The sequence below is a fragment of the Lampetra planeri genome, chromosome 2 (genome assembly GCF_965212315.1).
Source record: "Lampetra planeri chromosome 2, kcLamPlan1.2.h2, whole genome shotgun sequence".
NCBI lineage: Eukaryota > Metazoa > Chordata > Hyperoartia > Petromyzontiformes > Petromyzontidae > Lampetra > Lampetra planeri.
Genome location: NC_136108.1, coordinates 26063939 through 26085520, shown reverse-complemented (window position 1 = coordinate 26085520; position 21582 = coordinate 26063939). Strand labels below are relative to the sequence as shown.

The 21582-nt window shown below is 44.2% G+C and overlaps 1 protein-coding gene across 2 annotated transcripts in view; it reads left to right on the top strand.

The window, feature by feature from the left end:
• The first annotated feature begins 2677 nt into the window (after positions 1–2677).
• LOC144730725 (high affinity 3',5'-cyclic-AMP phosphodiesterase 7A-like) overlaps positions 2678–21582 on the top strand; it is a 118091-nt gene continuing 99186 nt past the window's right edge. The window contains exon 1 of one of the 2 annotated variants that reach the window (XM_078611448.1): positions 2678–4390. In XM_078611448.1, coding sequence (XP_078467574.1) covers positions 4094–4390 — 297 coding nt within the window. In that variant the 5' untranslated portion in view covers positions 2678–4093. The remainder of the gene's footprint in view (positions 4391–21582) is intronic. The other variant, XM_078611440.1, reaches the window with a different exon arrangement.

The following is a 21582-nucleotide window of genomic DNA, read 5'->3' as shown; positions in this document are numbered from 1 at the left end:
CTGAAGGCTGTACGTTTAGCACTGCACATGCAACCTCAGCGAGTCGATGATGCCATCTGCTTTGGTTTTAACACCTTGTTTGCTTGACCGTAGATTCTCATATTCATCGATATGTAAATCCACACGACAATGAGGATGTCTCGTTCACTGGTCAAACAATGTCACGGTTTAAAAAGGTGTTTTCTTCTTCTTATCTGTCGTCAAATGCATCCGTTAATCCTCGTGTGATCTGCGCCAGTAACAATAAACAATGATATGCACATAAAAGGATGTACAATATTGTGGAGTGGCTACATTACATTAATTCCATGAGTTGTGGATATAACACGAGTTTTACATTTGTTATCAACGTGCTATTAAAATATGCAACACAAGCAATCATCATCAGGTGTGAAAACCACAGCAAGAACATTTTCGTGAGAATTTTATAGTTAAATTTGTATTATTGTATTATTTCCCTTCTACGTGACTTTACCTAAATAACCAAGAATATACATTTAAACTTTCAACACAATTAGAGGATTGCATTCATATATATCACAACAAAAACATTCCATCTTAAAACGTACAGGTAGGCAAACACCTGTAATGCGGGCGTAAGCGACCTTCCGGATGTGACGTCACGGGGGGTGGAGTCATGTGACGTGGGGGGAAGGTTCGGGTCCTTAAGCGGGTAAACTGGAAGGGGAAGGCAGTCGGGGTGTGAGCGGAAAAGAGTGAGGCCACGCGGGCGAGTGTGGAGAGGGGGGGGCGCCGACGGCCATCGGGAGCCAACCCCGAAGATAAGAGGAAGCTGCGGAGTGGTGTGCAGCTGCAGAGGAGACAGCCAGAAGGGCTGCGTGTTAGAGGCAGCGGTGTGGCTGCCAGGAGGAGCTGCGGAGAGAGAGAGAGACAGCAAGAGGCTGTCAGAGCTGCGGAGGGAGAGGAGTTGCAGCGAGTACAGCCAAGGGGGGCTGTGTGAGAGAAACAGCAGCGGAGCTGCTGTTGTGGATCGGGCCGACATTGGAGTCAGCACCGTGGAGAAGCTACAGAGTAAAGACAGCCGTGTGGGTGTACAGCACGAACCGAATAAAGGACACTGAGCCAGACATCGTGGTCCAGTCGTTTATTACACACCTATTGAGTTTATGGATTAAGGACAAATCTAGAAACTGCACTAACAAAAGGGAGAGTTATTCTCGGTCAAGAACTTATCTGAGAGGACTTCAGGTTTGACGTGTGCTCTTTAATGCCCTCGGTCGAGGGCAGGCATAAGCCACTCTTAAATAAACTACAGGATGCTGCTGCCAAGGTGCAGCGGCAGCTGAAACAGTGGACACGTTTCTTAAATGCCCCCTCACTTTGCCACGGGTGGTGAGATCTTAGCTACTTCGCCTGGTATACAGGAGGTCTTGGGTTCGATCCCGACCCTGGCGATGCCTGTATATTTGAAGGTTGCATGTTCTCCAGGTGGTTGGGTCCTCCAGATGTCCTCTCCACACTTAAAACATGCGTTTAAACTGATTTATCCACATTAAACATTTCCACGCGATAAGCCACTTCGTTCAGATATCATTTGTGACCAGGTCACTTCTGAAAAAGAGCAATATAGTTCAGTGGGCCTTACCTGGTAAAACTAAAATGTTAAACAAACTGCTCCCTTGACTATAATTCAGTACTGCAAGTTGACTAATCACCATGTGTTTCCATCTATAAGGGGATAGAGTGTTGCCCTCTCACGCGCGTGAGTTGTATCCAGGTCCTCCGGTTTCCTCCCACTTGTAAAACAATAAACATTCATTGTGATTCCTGTAGTCTCTGTCATGTATGTTGAATTTCTTTCGCACCGTACGTGGCCAAGGGCAACTAGAAAAAAAAACCATTGGCTGAAAGCATCTCAAAAATAAAATCCCAAGGCAGGACTTTCCTGAAAGAAAAAAAAATATGGTCCCACGATTTCAGTGTGGCGTTTCTAGATAATAAGTCAATTATAATTGATATGAGGATTTGGAAAGGGGGGGGCATTCAGCAGGGGCAGAGGGACGAGGGCTCAGTCCCCCGCAGGCCCCCCAGCGGTGGCTCCCGGCATGAGTTAGTACCGCAGCCAGAGCGGCTCCAGATTTGTGAAAGAAATGAAGCAGATATCAGCTCCATTTCAGATCTTAATATAAGCTAACAGGCTAATTAATATAAACACGCCATTTCACTTAATCTCTCTCATCTCTATTTTTGCCTACATTGACCACATCTCTTATCTCTTTGTCTATAAATCTCAATTAAAACTCCATCTTTCACCCCACCCCCACCTCTAATCTCACATCTTTCTCTCCACATTTCTCTCATCTCGCTCGTCTACGCATCTTCCTCCATCTGACGAATGACTTTAAGCACTCGCAATCTCATGATGAGCTAGGACGTGCGTGGTGTGAGGGGGGACGGAGCACACCAACACTGCTCCTGGGGGGAGGGGGAACACGTTGCTTGCTTGGACATTTCTTGGCACGCAATTGAAAAAGCCCTCTGACACAACCACACCGCCCACCACCCCCCACATTCAACGTGTGGAGGGAAATCCTCTGGGCCGACATGCGTGAGCTGTGTGGCCTGGCGGTGTGGGGGGAGGAGGAGAAGGAGGAGGCGCCACGCGATGGGAATGATAATGCCGCATGTCTGCCCGACCGACCGCCCGCCCGTTCTTTCTTTCTTTCTCCTCCTCCTCGCCCATGGTTGGCTGGCTGGCTGGTAGGATTTTTATTTATTTAAAGCACATTTTTATTTATTTCTTCTTCTCATTCCCTCCTCCCTCTTCCTCCTCTTCTATCGCCTCCTCCTCCTCTTCCTTCTCCCTCCCCTCCCCATTCTAAAGGGAGGGAAAATCCTCCCTTGCCGCCTCCCCCCCCCCATCCGCGATAACAATAACAGCGATAATAGCAGCGGTGGCGGCTACGGGCAATGACGAAGGAAGACCGAGGGGAAAACAACAACGAGGACAACAATAACGACGACAACAACAACAGCAGCAGCAGCGAATAAACGAGGACAAGAGAGAAGGAGGATAAGGACGGGAGGAGATTTTGTGTTCTCCACCCCGCCCACCACAACCATCATCATCTATCTCCCGCTCGCCGTGTCACCCACCGTGTTGCAACACTCGGCACACTCAGCACACACAACAGAGAGAGAGGGAGAGAAAGAGAAGCGAAAGGCGGGGTTGGTGAGAGGGAGAAACAATGAAATAAACGCGGGGGACGATGCGGATGTCCCCGAGCTCTCACGCCGGCGTCGCTTCGTCGTTCTGCCGCTGACTTAAAAGGAGTCGGCAGCCACCGCCGCAGCCTCCACAATCTCCTCCTGCTCTCATCGATCATCATCCACCACCACCACGGTCTCCGGCGTCTGCCGTGTGGTTGTCCATCGTTGTCGGCGGCGGCAAGCAGGCGGCGCGAGAGGGCCCCCCCCCCCTTGTTTCGTGGCCAGCCACAAAGCCAGCTTGTTTGCAGGCTCTCGTCTCGCTGTTGTTGTTATTGTGAGACACGAGAATAAGAAGAAAGGGTCTTCTCGTTCGGATTCCCATTGCAAACACCGACGAGAGAGATCTCTCCATCACCGTCGTCGCTTCGTGCCAGCCTCGGTGGAGGTCGTTCCTCATCTCTCGCTCATCTCGTCTTCTTTTCGTGGCCCCCCTCGTGGCTTCCAAGCCCCCCCAGGACGGATGGTCACGGCGTAAGAAGACGACTGGACTTGAGTAGTAGCGGTGATGGTGGTGGTGGTTGTTTCTCCAAGGAATATCATAGCCGGCGAGAAAGCGAGCCTCGTGTTTCCTTCGATTCGAGTCTGTTCGTTTTTAAGTTGACATTCGTGTTTTTAATTGGTTTAGCGGTGGGGTTATTTTGTTATTTTTTTCGTTAGCGTCGTCATTGTAGCTGACGTTGCAGTATTACATCGTTCCTTTGAAACCTCATAGCGAGATCGATAGTGAAGAGGAGAGTGTGGACTGAGAGAGACACCCCCGACCCGAGGAGGAGGAGGAAGAGCAGCAGCAGGAGGAGGAGTAGGAGACTACCCCAGGCTCTCATTTCCCCGCAGCTTTTCTGGGGCTCGGTTTTGTTTTCCTATGCGAGCCGATCTGTTCCCGGGGTCCGGTCTGCTCCAGGACGCCGCGGCCCATGGCCGGGATCCGGCTGCAGATCACAGCTTGCGGCCCGGACAGCATCAGCATCAGCAGCATCAGCAGCATCATCAGCTGGAGCAGGAGCTTGAGGCGGCCAAGTCGATGGAGACATGTCACCAGCTGCCCGTGCTGCCCCTCGACCGACCCATCCCCAAGCACGTCCTCTTGCGACGAGGCGCCATAAGCTTCAGCTCCTGCACGGCCCTCTTCAGTGGACCTCAGCCCAGGCTTCTGTCACAGGTACGGTGGGGAAGACGAGCCGCTGCTAGCTGCCACACGGTGGTGGTGATGGTGGTGGTGGAGATGGTGGTGGTCTGAACAATAAGTGAATACCTCGGTGGTGTTCTGAACAATAAGTCAATACTCAACAATAAGTGAATATCTCGGTGTGGCCTGAACAATAAGTGAATACCTCGGTGGTGGTCTGAACAATAAGTCAATACTGAACAATAAGTTAATACCTCGGTGGTGGGCTCGGTGGTGGCCTGAACAATAAGTGAATACCTCGGTGGTGGCCTGAACAATAAGTGAATACCTCGGTGGTTGTCTGCACATTAAGTGAATACCTCGGTGGGCTTTGCCCCTGGTTTGATGGGGATGGTTTAGTTGAATTTGTATGTTTTTTGGGTGATTTGTTTGCCTTCGCTGTACTTTGCACTCCCGTCGTGTGCTTGTATTGATTGTTGCTGTAACGTTCTCATCACGTGCCTCCTAACTGGACATCTGTGAAAAAGAGCTTAGTAGCTTATCGGATTCCTCCGGTATAGAATGCTTATTCTGGTCTATCGGATGGTCGCACAACGTGCTAGGGTGGTGGGGGGGGGCATTGGTGCAGTGGTAAACGCCGCCTCTTTGCAACGTTTTTTTAATCGGAATTTCAAAGTTGAATCCGTTGAATCTTGTGAACAATCAAGGCGGCTGATGCATTGCTGCTGCGATGACACACATCAAAAGCTGCCGGAGTTTGTTACTTGTGCCACAAGTACTTTACGGTGCATAGTGACGGCACAGCAAGCGAAGTCTGCCAAACCCCTCTTCGTCTGCGCGTTCACACAATAAGTGCATCTTACACGTGTGCAGGAGGGAAAGTAGCGAACGTGCAAACTTTTTGACCGTGCAGACATGTACGGTAATCTGCACCGTCGCATGCACAGCGATTGCATGTTCATGGCGCTGTCACTTAACCTAGAATATTGTGGCTCAGTTGTTTGCATTTCAGGCGTTCCATGCCTTGTATGCCTGAGCGTGACACTAAACTGGGATGGAGTTCTCTGGTAACTCAGGGGGGTCTCTCCATTGTAGTAGGCTCCTTCTTTGCTACAAGTGTGTAAACTTTGCATTGTGGTGGTACGTGTGACGGCATCACGAGGCCCTAGGCAGCACTGCATTTTGTTTGGGACAGTCACGTTTGTAAATTGTTTAAATAAGTGCCACTGCAGTGGAGGTGTCCATGGTGAGTGGGGAGCTGCTAATATTTATCGCTTTATACACAATATAAGCCTTGCGTGGGGTTGAGTGGATTTGTTTAACCAGGTGAGAACTCAAGAGACCAGGAGAGACTCATTTGTAAGTGACCTGGTGAAGTTTTGTATGCAATGCTGCTCAGTCCCAATGTCACAATTTATTAGGAAGCCACTGGAGCGATGCACTTTAAAATCTGGATTGAAAATTAATTTCTTTAAAACAAATGTTTGTGTTAGTTGAAAAACACCGAGATCGTTCTACGTTTCTCCAACTGTTATCATTTCAAAGTTGTGCTATTTCGTGGTTTCACTGAATGAATCGTGGTCTGTTTTTTGTATTTAAAGAATACTTAATTGCGTTCCCCATTGCCTTCTATAGCCAACTCAAAATCTTATTTTTCACGAGGGTGACTTTCTTTGTGTGGCTTCTCTCATCAAGTGGCCCGATAATGTAGTTACAACACAGGTGACAGTGGTCGGGCAGTACACTAAATCAACCCATATATTGTGTTCAAAGGACTCTCCTCCTAGGTCGTACGTATTGTGTTCTGCCTCGACTACTACTTTGGAAGGAGTGAATATTCTATAGAGGCACGACAACACCAGGCGGCCGATATTCATTGCCTTTGGGCAGTAGATATTGGAGCATTTATATTATTGGCGACGTGAAATGTGTTTGCGTATTTATATCACGGTGGTAAGTACAGTTTTGAGTGCGTCCCGCTTTTCATTAATTCAAATTGTTCGTGCAGCATTGCACATTTACAAACTCTTGTGCAGGTACTGTACCCGGACATATGTCTACGGTGTGTCAATTCATACAGTATGCTGTATATATTACAGTATTAGCCGAGCGCGGGGCATATTTCTGAATAATGTGAAATCAATACGGACAGCATTTGTTTTTCTGTTTAAATCTGAGAGATAGCTCTGAGCAGTGGGGCGCAATGAAACTCCATCACTTTGGTTTCACGGCGTTCGTAAAGGGACAGACAAGGGATAGAAACAGGAAGATGTAACGAGGAAACCCCTCCCAAAATGTAGCACGCAAACCCCCCTAAAAACTCACACTATCTCCACTGTAAAAAAACAGCATCAGTCCAAGCCTGGCGACGTTGCTGTTGAACAAGAGAATGAGTGGCTTGCATTGAACGTTAGTAGACATTTCACATGGTGGTTTAATTAGCAAGCCGATGGATCCCCGTAGAGCATTATTTATACAGCATGGCATTTCGGCCTGCAATCCAGAGGTAGCCAGTTCAATATTCGAGTCACACTGGAGTTGTTAATTCGCGATATACAGAATTCCATCTGGTGGGGAGGGCGGGTGAATGGCTGCAACTGTAGAAAATTGATTTGTGGTTCACTTTTTGATGAGGCAAACATGTGGGTATTAGATAGGGAAGGTCTGTCACTCTTAAGTTAAAAAGAGGGTATTGTGGAGCGCATAGAAAATTATTACCTCCTATAATTAAACTATTTGCGAACAGCTAATTTTTGTGCTGCGAATTCCTTTCAATGTATCATTGTTCTAAGTAGTGTAAGGAACTTGCTTTAAAGGACTGTCCTTGTCCCAGTGTGCTATGTGGAATGATCACAGCCTCCACTTGATCTTCAAGCTACACTTGTGAGTCAGTAGACACTTTTCGTGTCTTTTCACAAGGAAGTTTTTTGTTATGTAAAAAAAATGGTTTAACTTATCGTATTTTATAATCCCCGTGTCTTGTGGAAGGATTATATCATTATTTTAATTGAATCATTGTGCCTTCTATACACATACACACAAACACTATTTTATAAGTGCTGTGTGTTTACACTATATATCCTGTATATAATACACTCTACTGTACGTACTAATATAATCGGAGACATGTGTAATAAGTCATTTGTGTGCCAAGACACGCATCGTTGTGTGATACTTTTTAAAACGTATGCGGCCCAACAAACTCAAAACCCGGCCGTTTTTTAAGCCCTGGAAACTTCGGTACACATGCTCAAGATTCAGGAAGGGACAATTTTGCAATTTAGTACAGTAATTGCGGATAATTCCAAATTTGGCCCAGGCACTGGCATGCAGTCGTCCACGTTTATAGTAAACATCATCACTGGGGGTCCATACAAATAATCAGGCAGTGGTGGGTGACCTTGTTGTGTGTACGTGTTCCCACAGTGGGTGGGTGACACTGTGTGTTAGCGGGGCCCACGAGGTTCGGCCTCACACTTTGAACTCACTGGCAAATGGAATACAATCTGGGACATCCAGCGACCACGATAGAAATACATGGTGGTGGGTGTATGCTCATGATAGCCCGAAGGTAATAGTACACACAAGAAACCAAAATGACTTGTTTGCGTTTGAAGAGCATAAAACTTGTGCGTATGTTGTGCGTAGGGCGTTCCTCTACGTTCAGTGGAGGTCTTGTAAACAATTGTAAACGGTTTATGTTTACGTTTATTATCTAATGAAATGGCTTCTTTTAGAAGTCGTGCCAATGCACAGACGTATCGCAATTCTTTCTTTGCACGTATCCCTTTGCTTGTTGTTTTAGGAAGTTATATAAGGTGGCCAAATTAACGAGTGATTTCTCTGCCAATTTACATTGGAGATTGTTAAGAGTTTTGTGAAGTGATGAGGTGACTGGATGGCTTATTGAGCCATCCAGCCACTACTCCGTCACTCCTTCCGATGTTTTAGGATTTACATGGATGGCTCCATCCAAGGTAACAAATCTTCTCAACGTAATGTGTTGCGGTAGGTCACTAACACCCACGTTTTTTTCTAGTTTTCAGGTTAAGTCCAAAGCTGAAGGCTAACCTAATTTTCCGTCAATTGTTAACGTACACAGTGTGTGAAGAAAGCGAAATAAAAAAAATCATCTTGGGGCTGTGTTTAATGATGGCTTGCAAAAACGGCCTTTTGATTGAGACCCCAAATGTGGTGTTCTGGTTTATCTTTTCGAGTGTCGTTATTGGCTGTCCCTCTGTCACCAAACTGCACTGATCAGCGTGGTTATTTGACCGTACTTCACCACACTCACATGGCCAGTCATGGGGAGGCCTTCACCCAGCAGTAGATTGATAAAGGGCTGTGCAACACGTAATACCATGGAGAGGAGCATACACTCGTGTGGAACTTGCTAAGCAGCTCTACTGACAATGCATGCAAAATACCAATTGCGTGCATTGTGCACACGCACATTTCATATGACTGCAGTTCTTATCGTGTAATGCATTGTCAACGAGTGTCGTGTCCCTTATAATATTTCCGTGTTTTTTTTTGTACGGCAGCCATTCAAACGCTGGTATTCTTTTTATGTAACGGGTGCCGACGTGTTTCCACAAACGCCGCTCTGCACCCACGTCAGTATCGCCACAAACACTGTGGCACAGCAGTGCCCACGTCAGTGCCTTCGTGACGCTCATTTTTGAATTCCTGCCGGAGTGTGGGACTATCGTTTGACACTGCAGTGTCAGTTTAGTAACCACCCATTATTTTGTATTCATCACTCTTTAAGCAATGTAACATGGATAATGTAACATCGTTAATATTTACTCATGTGCATGTCAAACGACGACTGGATGAGGGCCTCTCCGCTCTGTGCAGGTCATGGTGGTTATTTGACCATACTTCACCTGAATGGTCAGTGCGGATTGCCTTTCTACAATGTGGCCTCACACTAGCATGTAGTAACGCATGTGCATGTTGGTCGCCCATCCAAGTACTATTCAGTCTCAGCCCTGCTTACTTTGTAATGAGATGGGTGCATTGTGAGTGATTTGTTGATAGCCCCCATATAATACCTGCTATTTAAGTGCCATTCAAGGTAAGTTGGCATACGGATCACGCTTGTGAAATGTGGAATTGATGCTACTGCCTTCGGGTTGTAAACAGCACGGCTTAATAATTGATGAAGGTATCCTGCTATGACGATGCATTTCTCACGTGTTAAAACATCTGCGGGGTAGCTTGCACAACCGTTTCAAAGGCGTGCTCATACAGGTGTATCACATTGGAACCTACCATCACAGCAGCTGTCTTACAATGTCCATGTGGGTGAATCGATTGCGACTCAAGGCTGCAGTTATAGAGCGAGCTTTCCTGTGCATCGCGAAGGCTTAAAGCTTTAACATGTGTGGCTTGCGGACGACCATTGGCACACACAGCCGTAATGTATATTGGAGAGAAGTTCGTGACGCTTTTGTTTGGTTACTTCCTAGACTGACGTGCATTTTTGAACACGCACATTGATGTGCCCTCCTGTTTGTGGTCACGCTTGGACATGTCATAAGCGTAATATTTGTGGCATGTGGCAATTAACAAATATCAGCTGCTTTATGTGTTGTTATAGAAGTAACAAGAGCATTGGAATATTGGGAATCGTGGATATGTATGTGGAGAGCTGCACCTAACTTTTTGATGAGGTTTTTTTCCAGCAAACTGCTATGCTCTGTCCTTTCAATTGAATTCATGGATCCCCTGAGATCCTACTCAACTTGGGGCACCCCATGCTTATTTGCACCCCAACTTGAAAATCATTGCCATGTGCCTGCACGACAACAGTGGGGTTTATCGTCGGGGATGTGCATGCAGCTCTCGGTAAAAGCCGTTACACCACTCAAAACACATTTCTGTACAACTCCTTCTAGTGATCATCATAGCATAGTGAACATAATTCTCCTTTAATTTCTGCTATGTGTAGTAATTAGCAATAGCAATGAAAAAATGTGTTCGGCAGCATTGCATACAGTGTGCAGCAACATGCGGTGCAGTAGTAAATGCAATGCAATTTTTTCTTGCAACACTATTTTCGAAAATATTTCTTCTATTTAGAGTGAAAATTTCCGGATTAACTTTGCCAGGTTCTTTTGTGTATCTTCATTACATGAGGATATAATATGTAAATTGTCAATTGCGGATTTTCTTTATCCAAGGCTGAATGAAGACCTAATTTTCTCTGCTTCTCTGGCTGTGGCCAGTCCTATGTATATAACCAGGATGCTTCGACTGTATTACCACGAATAGTGGAAATATAAATGTAGAAGTGCCAGTGTGTGAAACCGACTTGTCCTGGAGCCCCATGTTCACTGCCGTTTCACCTGCTTCGGAAACATCGCAGCATAGAAATAAGATCCATTTTAAAGAGTAACGGCTACACGTGCTTGGTGTTCTGAGAATTGCCGGTATGACGTACCCCCATCGCATGCTGGCACACGTTGGCTACTGATTACCGTTCTCCTGCATTGACTTGTTTATTTCTTGCTTGTGAATAATTTCGGATTTTCAGATGACAGAGAGTGACCCATGTGTTTTATAATTTCACCTTGTAATGGTGGTACACATCACTAGGTAGCTAGTTACTACTACTACATGTGTAGCTTTTCGAGCTAATGCTGTACAGCTCTGTTTTTGGTAGCTGGTTAATTGGTACTGATCGTTACCTGCCACTGAGTACATTAGTACTGGTTCAATAGCTGTTATCCTGCTACCATTCCTGGCATGTCAACTGCTCCGTAGGCACGTGGAACTGCAACATCGGTGCACGTGACTAGGTCGCTGTAGTGGTGTTGTATCGGATACCAAATTGGAACAAATCCACATCTAAATTACAAAATATAATAATGCTGTTTAGACAAACGATTTCCTTTATATAAACGGTCGTGTATTTTTTTTTATTCAAGCTTAAGTTAAACAACTGGCTTTTCCATGCACATCGAACGATTGATTGGGAATGCAGTTGCTTGTGTGTACGCGAGGTGAACATGGGATGAAACCTCTGTGCTGCCTGCATCAGGGTTTTCTCAAACTCAATTCCTCGTGCCCTCCCCAGCTTTGTTACCCCATGACCACCGGTCTTATTTTACAGTCAAATTGTCATTCTGGTGAAACTGAAAATCTGCCATCCGATTTAATCTGCGCATCATTTTATTTCCACGACACCCCTGCAGTTCAGAGCAAATCCCAACAATTCACGAGTCTTTGGCAATGTTTGGAGTTGGCGCATTTAACTCCCGGCTAAAATTGCGAGGCCCGGCCCCCCACGATTTTTTTTAAAAGCACTTGGTAAATCTTCGAACCACAGCTGGGACATACACAGACACGTGGGAATACCCGAGACACGCAGAAATACAAAGAGAGAGATTGAGAGAAAACAGAGAGATGGAGATAGACACCGGGATATGGAGGGAAACTCGCAGACAATTAGACGCACGCAAAATGACACGGAGATGGATGGCTTGATGAGCTACTGCTGGGTAAAGGCCTCACAAATCTGGCAATGCAACAGTCCATCTCTGTTTATTTTGACAGAAAATTTGAGGAGTTGTTATCGAGATTATTTGTGGATTTCAAGATCCACGAAAAGTGTTCCTCGCATCGACGTGTATTTTAGGATTTTCATTGTACACACTACTTGCGTCTCAAGGGAACCTACAAAATCACAGATAATGGTAAATGTAGTTATTTCACACTGCTGTCTGTTTTTTTTTTATAGATTTTCCCAGCAAAAGTCTGTTTCCTTACACAAATGAGCAATGATGCGCTGCTTCTGTCCGTCGGAGAGCCTAAGCCAGTGATGGCAACCCCAAATTCCCTTGGCATGGCCAGCCTCTCTTTCTCCATAGAATGACCACTATTGGCTTCCCATGAAGAGGTATGCAGGTTACAATGCATTTGACTGTGGGCACAAATATAAGCTGCCTAACAGCGGCTATGCTTATTGTAGACATCTAGTTGCAACGTGTTTTTATTACCACTAACACCGTACAATGACATCGCACAGTTATAAAGTTTTTACTCTGTATCAAATAGCAAACCTTAATGCCGCATTGAGATGACACGAAGCAGAAGTGTAGTCCGCCCCGCCACTGGATGTACATCGTCAGAGATGGCGACGGCGTGGGGAGGCCTTCATCCAGCAGTGGATCGACGATTGCTGATGGCGAAGACTGAACCTTGACGTTTACTAAATGTTGTACATTCGATTCATTGTCAACGGGGCATGAAGTTTTAATTTACTTCCCATAGAGGAGTAGTGCGTCTTCATAAATACAGTTATTTTCATTTACTGCATTTTTACTCACGATTTTTATTTTAAATTCAGAAACCAGCAGTTATAGGTTTTATAAAAAAAATATTATTGTTATGTACGGTGCCAATAATGGCGCCGCACTTGCTGTTTTGTCCTATTGTATGATTGTGTTAGTACATGCTGCTATGAAGGAATAGCTGGCTGACAGTTTACATGTTTTCACTTGCTGACCTTGTAATGATCTGCGTAGAGGCATTGCATGGCGATAGTGGTAATTAGTTCCTGTTTGCTACAAAAAAACGTTACATTTGAGCCAGTTCTGCCCAATTTGGAAATGTCCATATTTCCATGTTTTTAATAAATGATAAATGTTTTCGGTCAATGTGTTCTCAATTACTATATTTATGCATAACCCTCGTGCCAGAATATTTGTATTTTTGTTTTTAATATTTGTTCGTCGGCTTCAGTCGGTTTGAAATGAAGCTTTTTTTCCCCTGTCAAATTAGTGCTGTTTATTTAGTTACAAGGTTTTTCGAAATTGGATAGATAAAAAAATCAATTTCACATTTTTGTTGGACTCAATATCAGGATATTATTAAAAGTATTTTTTTTATGGAACAAATGCTCTTGAGCGCCAAGAATGAAAAGAAAAAAAATGAATTTTTATTCATGTAGCTCAACATTACTCATGCTTATTGGAACTGAGTACGTGTGGCATAATGTCATGTGTATAATTATGTTATGGTTATGTATGCATGTACGCAGTTAAGTCTGCTTTTGTGTGCATAATTGCATGAATGGGAGATCTTTCGGTGTTCATTATTAGAGTTCAATAAAAATGGGATATTTAAATTGGCAGTGAAGGCAATTGAATATTTTTTACATGTTGAGGTAGTAGCATTTGTATGTCTGAATAACGATGTAATTGAATAATTATTTGACTCAACCAATACCTGATGCATATCTACGCACTTAATAGCAGGGTCACTTGCTGGTTGTTGTGAAACTGAACTTTTCACGTGACATGGTGGCCCATTGACTTACTTGCCGGGCCTGTTTTCAATACAATGGAGCTGGTTTTGTATGAACCAGTTAAACATTGTCACGATGTGACTTCATCCATCAAAAAAAACAGTGCTGTCCTTTTTTTTTCATGAACACCTTAATGTAAAATAATAGCATATAAACACACTGTGGCTTGAGCAAGAAAAAAAAATCCACACCGCCAAAATATTTTCAGACTGAAATGAATTACTAAAACAAGGCAGCTGTGCAAGCTGGCCTGCGTGAGTTTCTCCCCACGACTCTGAGCACTGACAGCCACCTTCGACGTCAACCGCCGCACACCGCCCGTGACGTCAATGCGCGCTCGAGATGATCTGTCTCACCTTCACCGATGTTGCTGGCGGTGACACACACGCACACATCACAACGTCTTGTGTGTGTGCGCGCCTTGTTGAGCGGTTTCTCGAGGTGTGTGTTTGCCACCGTGCGTGCTTTGCCGTCCCTCAGCTGTTATATTTCACTTATTCTACTCTGGTTTTTACGCGCTCGCCGAGGTAACTGTTTCAAGAGGGATATTATAAAAGTCACACGTGCGATGCTTTGTGAGGCTTTTTTTTATTAAGCTCTTTTTGCGGTAGGGCCTTGTGAAGAGCATAGATCGAGTCGAGGCGTCCTCTCCATGTGCCGTCGAGCACGGCGGAGGTGTCGTTCTTCTCCAGCGGCAGTCCCAAATGCCTCTGCTGAAGATCCCCCCCCCCCCGCTCCTAGCAGGGGACATCCCCTCCACAGAACAACCCATGACGACTTTTCACAGCGTGGTGCAGTGATGTTAACGAGGGGACTACCTGTTCTCGGCTAGCAAGCAGAGTGCCGTGTTGAAGCGCTGCAAATACCGTCAGGTGTCTTACATTAATTACCCTCTTACAAGACCTGTTCATCTGCCCCTTGTACGTACGCACACAACATGTAAAATCCTTAATGCCCGCAAGATGACAGTGTTTACTGAAGTTCCGATTTAAATTTCTCTTCACTATTCCACCTGCTAACTCAAACTTGGGCCAGTCTTAATATGGTAGGGAATAGGGGGGGGAGGTCTGTATCTATCTTCTGCTCATTCTTTCTGCTGCTGCTGCTCGTACACTCCAAGCATGTCACCCTGAAGACCTATCTACTAATTCTATCGCATGTTCAGTATTTCCATTGATTTTTTTCTATATGCCTTCTGCCTGCCTACTTTTGTTAATATGCAGTTTAGTAAGTGCTCAGATGTTGTACGCATGTTTTCGGCTCGAATGATTAGTTTTTTGTTAAAATAGTGTATATGCCCGTGTTGTTACTTCAGCCTCATGCTGTGTTATTTATTTACATCTGTCGCTTGTGATGTGTCTGTGTGTTGATGCAAAGTACGATGGATATACATTTCACCCCTTCAATTATTAAATGGTTTGCCACAATTTTCGGTCATAATTTAATTCACGAATGAATTGTATTTGTCTTTTTGGGAATACAACTCAGGCCTCCGAGTTATTTGTACAGTCGACTCACGATATGCCACAACTCGTCATACTGTGTGTAGTGTCTAAAATTGCAATAACCTGGTGACACATATATATGGCGTACATTTAGAGCTACGTAGCTCAGCGGGCCTTACCTGGCAAAAATAAATAAATATATATATATATAACTCCTTGTTTGTGACATGATCCCGTGTATTCATGATTGTGGACATTAAATGGCTGTGATGTAAGCTCAAGCAGTGTTCTCGTGGGCCAAGACTTGCTTGGAAGGACTACAAGTTTCAGGATTCCATGCCGGGCAAATGGCCCCCAACAGTGGAGCTAGGAATTCCAGCCAGTGACCCTTTGCCACGGCTGGGGCAGAGCCACATTGTCGTGGCAGAATTAAAATGTGTTATGTTACTGGAATGTTGGACAACAGCAGAGCAGTTGCCGTTAAACTCTGGGTTTACAGCCACGGTTCAATTTCCCGTGCTTGTGTGACGGCAATAGTCAATAAAGCAAAATGTGGAATTCACTCGATCCCTCTGCGGAATAAACCAGAACAAAAGCTAAAGTATATCTTTACTCGTAATAAACATTTTTTCCCCCCCATAATTATAAGAGTTCACTTGGTTCATAAACTAGAATGTATTATGATCATCTCCATTTCATTATTTTAAACAATTTTGCATATTAGTTTTCTCTTTTATGATTACATAACCAGTTCGGTGGCACTGGTTAAAGAGCACATGGCTCCCAATGGAAGTGATGTAATCTCAAATCCTGGTCTGGGCTGGACTCAGCCATCATTTGTCCTAGGTCAAAAAAACGAGTTCCACTTTGTGATATGTTAACAATGGTCATGCCGTGGACAGATTGGCCCCTGCATGGGAATGTGGACTTTCCATAAATGCCTAAGGGTCACCAAATAACATGAATACTGCTCATTGGAGCAGACACACAATTTGACATTAGTCCATACCTTTTTAATATGGTATACGTTTATAGAAGTGTTTCTGTACAGATCTTATCATACAGTGACAAATATACTCTCATTAGGAACCCGAATGACTTGTAAAGTTGTAGAATAAGAACATTAGTTAATCATCTGAAGATAGGGAATACAACAACTATATAGTTTTATTTTATGTAAATTACTTGTGTTAATATTCAGTAGGGGCACCAAGGTAGCGAGATTTTAATTGCCTCGCCTCCTATATTTGGAGTTTGCAAGTTCTCCCCGCGGCTGTGTAGATTTTTCCTCTGATTTCTGCCACCACATTTATAAATATGTGTTTAGAGTATTTGTCTGCCGTACATTTACACGTGATAAGCCACTTCGTTGAGCTATAATTTGTGACCAGGTCGTTTCTGAAAACGAACTATATAGCTCAGTGGGTCTAACCTGGTAAAAAAAAATGGTTGAGTTAATTTTGTTTAACTCAAGAGACCAGGATAGTTTTATTCTCAAATGTGGTTAATAATGTCATCGTTGTCATAACGTACGTTCGTGCAGGATGTTCAGCTTGCATTCGTTCACGTTCACATCCCGCGCGCAGCCACAGGCATGAGGTTGCGTGTCTGTGAGCGAGCACAGTTTTTGCCTTTATCCTCATCATTCGGTCTTGGCAAACCCAGAACATTTTGCAGGATGAGCAGTTTTTATTGCCCACCACCCCCCTTCCCAGTTGTCAGGGCAACTGGATCACGCAGAACATAAATATTCAGAACCTTGAGACTCGGAGAGAGATGCGGCGAGCACTTTACCCTGGTTTTGCTCCACACCCCGAGCCTGTGCCATGGCCGAAAGTTTCACCTCACTCTGTCAGTTACCTCCTTTCCCCCGCCAACAATGAATTGTCACTGGTCAACCTCCTACCAAACGTGTTAATGCTACTGGATATCGTTCTAATGTCCATAATTGGACTTCAACAATGGAAGTACAACATTCTTACAGTGCTGTTTGTGCGCACCCGCGAGTATTGGGTGCGTTGTTATGAGCAAATGACAAGTTCTAAACAAGACGTGTTGTGAGCTTCATGAATGCAACGCTTGTTTTTCATAACTAATTTGCGTTTTACAAATGTCGACATGGCCCTTCTCCTTTTGATGAGGTAAGTAGCTGTATAGTGTATCGCTGGATGTCCTACTATATTGTTGCAGCCTTTTGTGTGTGGAGTTTGGATCTCCATCGGCCGCAGGGGTGTTCCTGCGAGCATGACGGCAGCAGTTTTTGGCTCAACCATCGAATAAAGACTGTCACCGCATCCCCCGCTTTCAGATGCGCTTCTGCGGCCGCCTGGAACGCTCTCCTTCCGATATCAGTAAGCGACTGGAGCTATGCAATTTTAAATCATATAGATTGAAAACTCATTTCGGCCGTGCCTCCGATTTGCACGGTTGGCTACGTAAGATGCGAAACAAGTTCAACATACATTGCATACACCTTCACGATCTGGCCTTAATCATACAGGGTGGGGGGGGATGTTTCACGACTCGCGAAGAGCACAGTCATCATTTAGCACACCCTCAAGGAAGATGCAACCCAACAAATGAATACATTTTGCAGGTACACACACAAACACATAGGCTCTGCGCCCTGGATTGACTAACTCCTTGTGCAAGAGTTTTTTTTATTTAATGACAGAAAATATTGTTTAAGACCTACATTCGAATGCTTTATTATAGCACTCAAGTGACAATACTGGCATATGTTTGAATACAACACCAATGCAGTGATTGTATTCGATTGCTCAGTTGTGAGATTAAAGTTTTTTTTTGTTATTGATAGTGATGCTTCAAACTACTGTGAGTGGACGACACTCAGCCGAGTTACGCGTGTTAAAAAAAAAGTGCCGTTTGTATTGTGGGTCAATCGTTCCTCCGTAAAACTGTCATTGGTGACAGATGTATTTGATGGGATTAAAAATATATGTAAAGCAGCGTTGGCAGTGGTGCACAATTAACAAAAAATCTCACCACGACCGTCAATAACAACACTGCGGCCTTAAAAGGAAAAAGATATAGTTGGCGACGATTTGAGCAATGGTACGTTTTCATCGCACATAAAATAATTAAACGTGTTTATGTTTAGAAGGACCATTGCCTGAAGCTTTCTATATATGATTCCTGTTGAGACCCGTGTTGTTGGTGAATGCGCGGTATGTTTTTTTGTGATATAGTGAGTAACAGCATCACATTTTTTGCTGACATTCGTGTGGAGCTTTTGGCGTCTGCCGTGATTGGAGCTGAGATCGTTGCCAGCGTCGGCTTTTGTCTGAAAGTGAAGCTTGTGCATTGTTTGCAGCCAGTGTAGCTTGAGGATGTATCGCCACATATGGTGATTGTGCAATTTAGCGAGTGTTTCAACACTAACTGGATGTTTTCTTCCTGCAATACATGACAAAATATCAATGCGAAGGATATAAATAACAAAATAAATAAGCAGAAAATATGTCTCATTCACATCGCGTTCTCCCTCAACAAAAACATAGTTTTTATATCACATCAGCCCACACGGCTCTCTCGAGTGCATAATTTCAACTCTGTTTCAGAGTTTGTGTTAAACCAATGCTTCTGTGGCGAAAGGTACGTGTTAACAGTACTTTTATTTTAGAAATAAAATGAAGTGAAGAGACCGATATGGGAAGGAGGCAAAGAGTATTTTTTTTTATTTTGTTCGAAAATACTTTCTATGTTGACAATTACTTTGCATTATGGGACTGTATAGTGTCTGATTACTAGAGCACAGATATCCAATGGTTATACTCGTTAAGCATTGGTAGATGTTCAGCCTTATTTGCAGACTTTTGAGTGATTAACACGGTAATGAAGTCAGGGTAATTTCAGCTCATTGTCCTACATTTAACAAAGTGAGGAACCCATTATAATTCGCTAACTGAAGTTATCTGACATTGCTCTTCTATATTCAGTTTGAGAATTCATATGTTGGCCAGACCACATAAATGGTGCAATTTTTTAAATAAATTGGAAGAGGAATTAATGCCATCTTTGCATGAGGCGGTGGGGGGGGCTCCCTTTTGTAATGTCATGCAGGAACTTCCAGGCAGCAGCATGGAACTGATTTTATGCAAACTGGAAGACTTGAATACTGGCAACTGTTCCTGGGCTACGAGGTTGGCTCGGAACATTTCCTCAACTCTGATTCTTCGCCTTGGCCTCGGGTGTGTGGTATCGTCCGAGAACTTGGCCTAGAGCCCCAACGGCCTTGACACTGGCCTCAGCCTGGAGGACCTGGCCTTGACTCCCCTTGACACTGGCCTCAGCCTAGAGTACCTGGCCTTGACTCCCCTTGACACAGGCCTCCGCCTAGAGTACCTGGCCTTGACTCCCCTTGACACAGGCCTCAGCCTGGAGGACCTGGCCTTGACTCCCCTTGACACAGGCCTCAGTCTGGAGGACCTGGCCTTGAATGGCCTTGAACTGGCCTCAGTCTGGAGGACCTGGCCTTGACTCCCCTTGACACAGGCCTCAGCCTGGAGGACCTGGCCTTGACTCCCCTTGACACAGGCCTCAGTCTGGAGGACCTGGCCTTGAATGGCCTTGACACTGGCCTCAGCCTGGAGGACCTGGCCTTGACTGGCCTTGACACTGGCCTCAGCCTCGAGGATTCAGCCCTGAATGGCCTTGACACTGATCTCGATCTACAAGGCTTCCCAGCCTTAGACTCGGCTCAGATTTTTGGCGTTCGACCTCACACTTTATCCTTGGACTCATGGCTTCTTGTTTTGAATGTAGTAAAACTGATGTTCCCATTGCGAGTATGCTAATCACAAGCTGACAAATGCCAGAACGTTGCACCTTCCTCAGCATGCCCACATTTGTAAGTATAGTATATCTCATATATGTGTACCTTGCACACTTCTGGCGTCTTCGAAGGCTTCACACGTGTTACCCCTGTTTTGATTTTTTTTCAAGGGTTACCTGTTTCTCCTCTTGCTGTCCTTGTTCGCGTAGCATTGCTTTATTTGTGTATCCGTAACTGTGTTTGTGTGTCTCCCTGAGTTTATGATTGCTAAAGGCAACCGCCTCATTAGATTTCCGAAGACAAATTAAGTGATTTAATACTCATCTGAGGCAAAATTGTCACGGAAAACTGCTTTTAAAACGAATTTTTAAAAGCGGTCTCAAAACATGCAAGTATACTTACAAGAGTGCACAAAACAACCCAAAATGTATTTTCATTAAGGGCACAAACTATATTCAAGATGTTTGACTGGTCTCAAGGCACATGGAATTACACGTTTGTCATGAAACTTGTGTACAGCAAGGCATTGCTCTGCTCCTAATAATTTGAACAGTGAATTACCATTCATTCTAGATTTGAAGCTTTCGTGACTGCAAGGAATCATATTCTTAGGTTTTTTCGGTAAAGTCACGTAGGTAAAACATCAAAATTAATGAAAATAAAATAAAATAAAAACAAAAATCACGACGTTTCGGAGGCAACACAAGTCTCCGTCATCAGGTTGGACCGTCACAGCCAGATTAGCCTCACTTGATGCAGCTAATCTGGCTGTGACGGTCCCACCTGATGACGGAGACTTGTGTTGCCTCCGAAACGTCGTGATTTTTGTTTTTATTTTATTTTCATTAATTGATGTTTTACCTACGTGACTTTACCGAAAAAACCTAAGAATATAAAAGTGAATTACCAAGCTGCCGCGTGCTTTAAAGTCAATGTTAATTAAACTCCCAGATAAATTAAATTGCTTGCGAAACCCATTACGTTGCCGTCTTAATCCAAATCTCAAAATATGAGTGCAGTACGGTGTTACAATATGAATGTAATGTTACAATTAAACTTTTAAAGTAATGGTTTAGCCTACTTGTGTCAACACTTGGACCTTTCCAGCAATAAAGATGATCAGTCCCACTGCATCATCTATTGCTGGGTTAAATAAAGGACGAAATTATATTAGTCTCTTCATAAGGCCTCGTACGCACTTGGTTCGTTCACTCTTTTGTCTATTCCGTTATGTAGGATATGAAAATTATCGGAGCGAAAGGAAAATTGTATTTTAAAGGAAAATTGTATTTTCAAAACAAATGTTTTGGATGTGTTATTTCGTAAAGTAGGCTTTTGCAGCATGGCAAAGAGTTCTACCGAACTTTCTGAGCAACGAGCACTTAATTCTAGATTTTCAGCTTTCGTGACTGCAAGGATTCATACTCTTTGGTTTTTTCGGTAAAGTCACGTAGGTAGAACATAAAAGAAATGAAAACAACTAAATTAAATCGCGACGTTTCGGAGGGAACGCAAGCTTCCGTCTTCAGGTGGAACCGTTATTTTATTTTTTACCTACGTGACTTTACCGAAAAAAATCAGAGTAGCAACGAGCACTTGTTTGCCGGAGCAGTCCCCCGTGGACTTGGCCTCCACTCTCTCAGCAGTTGTTGGTTTTATTCCTCCGACC